The 6,889-nt window shown below is 34.4% G+C and overlaps 2 protein-coding genes across 2 annotated transcripts in view; both read left to right on the forward strand.

The window, feature by feature from the left end:
• The window catches only part of LOC107697832 (SPRY domain-containing protein 3-like), a 20,731-nt gene extending 20,165 nt beyond the window's left edge, over positions 1-566 (forward strand). The window contains exon 5 of the mRNA XM_016498684.1: positions 541-566. Within this exon, the coding sequence (XP_016354170.1) occupies positions 541-566 (26 nt within the window). The remainder of the gene's footprint in view (positions 1-540) is intronic.
• Positions 567-3,866: 3,300 nt separating this feature from the next.
• LOC107697833 (SPRY domain-containing protein 3-like) overlaps positions 3,867-6,889 on the forward strand; it is a 51,215-nt gene continuing 48,192 nt past the window's right edge. Inside the window, exons 1-2 of the mRNA XM_016498685.1 lie at positions 3,867-3,893; positions 4,239-4,412. Coding sequence (XP_016354171.1) covers positions 3,867-3,893; positions 4,239-4,412 — 201 coding nt within the window. The remainder of the gene's footprint in view (positions 3,894-4,238; positions 4,413-6,889) is intronic.

Here is a 6,889-nt window from a genome sequence, read left to right on the forward strand (position 1 = left end):
TACCTTGGCTTTATTTGAAAAAATATGATTCCCAATGCACACAAACTTCCCAGAATACTGAGTGCTCTGTTGGTTACAGTTTACTTCCTTTTTAATTATATTTTTATTAAATATTTATTTATTTGTGAAAAATACTTTGTCATCTAAAGTATTAGTATGCTTATTTTACAAATGTATTTTTAAATCCATTTTCAAATGATTTAAAATTTCTTGAATAGTAATTAAAATAAATACAATTATATCGACCATCGGCCACCCTGCTTTCCAAGATATCGGCATCGGCTGTCGAAAAAACAATATCGGTCGACCACTAATTTGGAGTAAAGTTAAATTGAACAGATATATCAGTCATACAGCGAGCCCGACGCACCGCCTCAGAAACAAGGATGAGATGCGTTCTAACATAACTGTGGTGTTAAACTCAGTTAGCGAGGGCTTGGCTAAAAGATTGCACACATATAGGCCGTTCAGATTACTTGTTAAAATGCAATGAAATGCCTTATATCAGCAGACGATGTACGTCTGTGTTTGTGGTTGGAGACTCCTTCACCGGCTACAGACTCTAATCCTCATTTGCATGACTGTGAAATGCGGTGCTGAAGTGAAATGTCGGGGCAATTTGATAATAATAGCCGAATTATAATAGGCTGCCTAATAATAATAATAATAATTATTATTATTATTTAATACATTTATAGGAGAATGAGCCTAATATCGTCTTGACTGTCGACAAAGACGTGCTATCGTCGATATCTCTGACTATTGTCGATACACGATACTTATCGGCACAGCCCTAACTCACATGCTCTGATAATAGGCCTAATAGCATTGTAGGACAATGCATTATTTGGATAATTAGTTATATCTGATTCTGTTGCATAAAACTGAATAAAAATAATATATTGATATTAAATATGTTTTCTGTCCAATTTTGTGTTACTTTCAATAAGAGTTGTTATTTTATTGGCATGTGTTTTTTTTTTTTTTCCAGTATCATTAAAGTTATTGAGTTAAATTAAAAAGTCTTACAAAATTATTTTATATTACTTAATAAAATAATAAATATTTATTACAAAGCATTTTCAGTTTTGGTTTTCGGCCAAGTGTATCCAGAATTTTTGGTTTCCGTTTCGGCCCAGAATTTTCATTTCGCTGCATCCCTGGTTGTCAGCAACCAGTTTCAAGAGCTGCTAGTTACTTAGCTCACTGACTAATCTGTTTTTAAAATGTGTAATGATTCCTGTGTCTGTCCACATCACAATAGACACTGCCCTTTGAGTTGATATTCTCAGATAGCACCGTTACCTCTCTAGCCATAAAATACAGTTTGGGAAAGAAACTCCCAGGTGATTTAGTACAGGAAAACTCACAGGGATTGGCCTATAAATTAGTCTTTGGGAGAGGGCAAGCGTTTTTTAATTTATGGAGCACAGCAGATGCTGCCTGGATGCGTTTCTGAGGCAGGAGACAGCTCTAATGGGTTTTTTGCTGCTGGCAGATTGAGCTGATGTGATGAACTTCCTCTCTGGAGGATTGAAGCGGGAAAGTAACACCCTGTTTGTTACTCAAATTATTTTTTTTTTAAACAGGTTTTGTCTTAGTTTGTCTTTTGATGAATAAGTCCTTTAAATTTAGTAAATATTTTGTTATTTGTAGTCAATTTAAAATACATATAATTCTTATAGATAAAAACAAATTTAATAATATATTAATTTAAACTTCTACCAAATATATTTTAATCAACATAAAGTATAATCTACTTTATAGAAGTTACTGTGTTGTGCATTCTTCCACAGAGATGGTTATTAAGTTTCTGTGTTTTAGAGACCATTTAGGATATTGCATTATATTTAGTGTGAAGTGTTGTGACAGTGGCACATTCATAACGAGAGCTGCATGTTTTACTTACTGTGTGTTAGGGCTGCATGATTATGCCAAAAATCATAATTGTCGATTATTCCCTTGAAATTGTAATTGCGATTATTACGATTATCATTATTTACACTGAAGCAGCTGCATGCCATATTTTTAGATGAAAATAAACAAAACACTCAAACTGAAAAAAACGTTTTGCTTTTCTATAGTATTAAGCCTCAAATGTCAACTTCATTTGATTGGTTTCTTCTTTAACTAAAAAAATGCTAAAATATGCATGGTATTATGTTATACTAAAACTAAAATTAAAACAATGGAAAAACCCTTAAGATAACCCATAGAAAGAAAACAACACATCTTAAGCACATAACATAAGTGGACTTTGAACTATTAATTGCCACTTTGAATGATTACGTAATTGTGGCATCTGTAATTGTAATCACGATTAGAAATTCGATTAATTGTGCAGCCCTACTTTGTGTGCAGATGTAGGTTGTGATAATACATATTCATGCATCTTTATTATTAATGTTTTGTTATATTATATTTTTCTTGTCAAATTTTCATAAACTGTACATACTGTTGAAAATTTGGAGGTTGGTAAGAGTTTTTATGTTTTTTTTGAAAGAAGTCTGTTTATGCTCACCAAGTCTGCATTTATTTGATAAAAATACAGTAAAAACAGAAATATAGTGAAATATTATTCAATTTGGAAATAACTATTTGAGAATATTTTAAAATGTAATTTATTCCTGTGATGGCCAAGATGGATTTTCAGCATCATTACTCCAGTCCTCCCTGTCACATGATTCTTCAGAAATCATTCTAATATACTGATTTGGTGCTCCAGAAACTTTTTTTTCTTCTTCTTATTATTAATGTTTATAAACAGCTTTCCTGCTTAATATTTTTGTGGAAGCTGTTAAACATTTTCTCATTTCCTTCGATGAATATAAAGTTCAAAAGAACAGTTTTAGTTTGCATGATAGGACTAGGTGTTATGATCCCAATATTCAGCACCATTTAGCCGCACCATAGAACATTTTCTCCTTCGCTGTGAGCAGAACACAGCGAGACGCAGCAATTGTTACGCTCTGATTTTGGTTCAGCAAGAACCCAGGATCATGGCCTAATCCATGTCCGTGGTTCTTGCCTCAATACCCAATCTTTTTTTTTTTCACCTAATCTTCATTATCATAGACATTCTAAAGCCTAATTATCGTCAGTAATTATAGGCAATCCACGCCTAGCTGATTTTGGGAAGAAAAAAAAAATATATATATATATATATTTTATTATTTTTTTTTGCATACCAATCCTTGTTGTATCTTAAATCGAGGAGTTTTTTGTAAAATCTGAGTCAATGTTTTGGTACTGCCCATTTTTGAAGGAATTACTGAGATGTAACATTTATTCTAATTTAATAATCATCTGTGGCTTTTATAAAAAATGCTCAAAGCAGATGTCTCAGACCAGACTGTATCGCAATCTTATTGACCAATAACGTCACTCAGTGCGTGATTGTGCACCCTGGGAATATCTGCAGCCAGTGGGAATGAATGTGACATCTTCAGCAGTGAGCTATGAGTAATCAATAAAGAACTCGCTCTTACTTTATACGCTCTACATCACCTGATTGTGACGCAGAATCCTTCAGATTGGCGAAGTCTGGGAACTTTTTTTCCTCCTTCTCCATAAAGGTCATCTGCCAGTCGGGATATGCGTCAATGTCGTCCTCATATTTCCTCATTACATTTTCACAGGGGTTTCATTTCAGCCCCTGTGGGCAAGGAAGTCAACGCTCTATCGCTTCACCGCCTGTTTCAACATTGAAGTGCCATTCAGTGATTAACCTCTGCTCTGTTTTCTCAGGGTGCTCACGTGTGCATGTGCAAATCAATGTTGTCCTTAGTCAAGTGGAAATATCTCTATTAGTGTAATTGATTATTTTCCCTGGAGCTCCGGCATGGAATTTTGTAGCCACAAGGTTCATGGCATGGTTTTTTGTCGAAGCTGTGGTAAAATAAATGAGTGCTCTTAAATTAATCATTGTGCACTGAATTTGCAGCAGGAAAGGCTTTAAACCAGCAGCAAGAGTTTGTATGTAGGTTTTCAGGATTTACAGTCACTTCTCAAAGCTTGGAAAGCAAATCCTCGAAAGAGATGACAAGGAAGATGAAGAAACTTGGACTTTTTACACTCATGTGTGGTTTTGGCTGAGGGCACAGAGTTAAAGGGTTAGTTCAGTCAAAAATGAAAATTAGGCTGCGTTTCAAAATGTGTTTTTGTCAACTTTGCTTTGTTGGTTGCCTGGCGGAATTTTTTGATTTGGGGTCACTTCTTCTTTCCATGATCCTTTCCAGTTACAAGTCATTGATGGCTCTATCTCTCCTCTTCACAGAATGTACAACGGCAACCCTGTTGGTCAGCAGTTTGGTCCTAAATGTAACCGTGGTGACCGGATTGGTTGCGGTATCTATGCAGACACTTTCGATGCCGGACTTGTCACTGTGTTTTTCACAAAGAATGGAAAGGAGGTGAGTCTCAATGCCTTGGTACCGAATTTACACCAGTCACCAATTTACAGAAATACTAATGCAAATTCTTAGTGTATTGCTAATGAACACTGCTGTTGAAATGTATAGAGTCAGTAAGACTCTTAAATTGTCACAAAAAATCTTAAAAAGAATGCTAATAAATGCAATTCATCAATCTTGAAAAAAGTATCACAGTTCCTGTTTTCAACATAATAATAAGAAATGTTGAATGAGCACCAAATCAACATATTAGAATGATTTCTGAAGGATCATTTGACATTGAAGACTCGACTGTTTTTTTTACTGTATTTTTGATACAATAAATGCAGCCTTGGTGAGCAAAAGAAATTTCTTTTAAAAACATTAAAAATCTTACTGACCCCAAACTTTTGATTGGTAGTTATGTTGACTGTTTTAAATGTCAATGAAATTACATTTATAGACAATTTAGGTAAAAATAAATTTAGGACTTATCTAAGTTTAAAGCTTCTAAACATCCCTTTAATTCTGTTTTTACATAAATAATGAAATCGCCAAGTACCAAGTAAAACAGTGTTAAACACATTTAATTAATTGCAAGTGTTAACTTTGACAACTCTATGTAAAAATAATTAGACACTATAGATTTAAGTATTCTTTAGCTAATCACATAACACCTGCATCAAACTATGAGTTCTATAGTCCATTGTAGTGTTGTCACGGTACCAAACTTTCAGTATTCGGTACCAATACCAGTGAAAATACACGGTTCTCGGTACCAAAGCAAAACACAAAAACATGCTAATTAAAAAATTTGACTATACTTTCATTTAATCCAAACTGTGTAAATTTTTAATTTTAAAGGGCTTTTGAAAACCTTCTAGAGTTATTCAGCCAAGAGTAACAACTAAGTTAGCTAAAAAAAAAAAAGCAGCAGCCCAGAACTGCTTTTCTGACTTATATGAAACAAACAGTGTTAACCATTTGTACATTCTCTAACATGCATATTTTAGATTCACAATTCATTTAAAAGCCTCTGGTGTGTAAAAATAGTAAATATCATCATGTCCTCCTTTTTTTTTTTTACCCTAATAAAAGTTATAGGAGCATTAAATAGTTAATAAAGAAACTTAATTCTAATGCTCATTATATTAGTGTTAGCCGCGCTTATGCTAACGATTAACTACTCTAATAACAGCGTTCATTTCAATCCGACATTCAAATTAAAATATTGAATAATATTCATAACAGAAGCGGTGTTTCCCATAGACTTTTGACAGACATAGACTCTGTTTGCAAATTCATTCTCTGCCAGCAGGAGGCGCTTGTAAAGCGGGAGAGATAGAGGTTTCCCCAGTAACGGCTGTAATCAAATAAGCGCTGCGCTCACAAACTGCTCAGGCACAACCCTCTACGCACACCTTGGCAATATAATCGCCATTGGCTAGTAAATTTTTTTGTTTACTCGCCAGACTGATATTTCTGCGGGGCATTGAAAATCATTCAAATTCATTAAATGACCTTTAATAACAGTCATTCAGGACTTTCGTTCAAAAACTTGGGAAATCTTAATTAATTTCAAACAATTTTTTGTATAATTGATTAATTTAAATTAATGTATCTAATAGACACATTTATAACAGAACCTCAAGTAAACTACATGTTATTTTGTTTAGTCATATACAGGTGGGAGCTTTTTAAACTTATTACTCAGAACGACTTATTAGCCTACAACACCTTTAAAGACTTATTCAGGGAAGTACAGCAGGATGCAGGAAATGGTTGAGTACTATTTTAGGTATAAAATATCATTATTGTAATGCTTGTAATGACCATTTATAGTCTTTACACAGCAGCTTGGCTCCTTAAATGTTTAAACACCCGCTAATTTCAAGACGCTGGTGTCACGTGGGTCACCCGCAGTGTAAGACGCTCAACGCTCAAGACGTTCGGATAGACGATCGGTCGACGGTTAGACGTTCGATCGGTCTGTCGTTCGAACGTTTGATTTCAGCATGGAATACGCTTCATATATTCCTCTGTTCACGCTCCGCTTCATCTGCCAGTGAATTCAACGATCTTATCAGATCTCCAGCCGCCATGTTTCAAACGATCCAAACGTAACACGCTTCCACCAATCCCTGCCTTGAAGCAATGATTGACGGAGGGTGGGCGTGGTCAGCTCGGAATGCATTTTCAAATTGAATTTTGCTACAAATATCCCACGGCGTCATGAAGAAAATGCAATCCTAAGTGTTCTAACTGTTAGTCTAAATGCATTTAGGACAAATATCATTTAAATGATCATTATGCTACCATTTCTGCTTGGTTACACATATCAAATCAATTTGTGTTATACATTTTCATTTTCATTTCGCAACTTATAAAGCGTTCAAATTTGCATGCAATTTACATATTAAGACTACTGTTGGAAATGGCAAATGTAAATTATATAATTTAATTTAGATTTTACTTTTGCACCAAACTTTGCACGTATG

The sequence above is a fragment of the Sinocyclocheilus anshuiensis genome, unplaced genomic scaffold (assembly GCF_001515605.1).
Source record: "Sinocyclocheilus anshuiensis isolate Anshui unplaced genomic scaffold, SAMN03320099.WGS_v1.1 scaffold78, whole genome shotgun sequence".
Classification (NCBI taxonomy): domain Eukaryota; kingdom Metazoa; phylum Chordata; class Actinopteri; order Cypriniformes; family Cyprinidae; genus Sinocyclocheilus; species Sinocyclocheilus anshuiensis.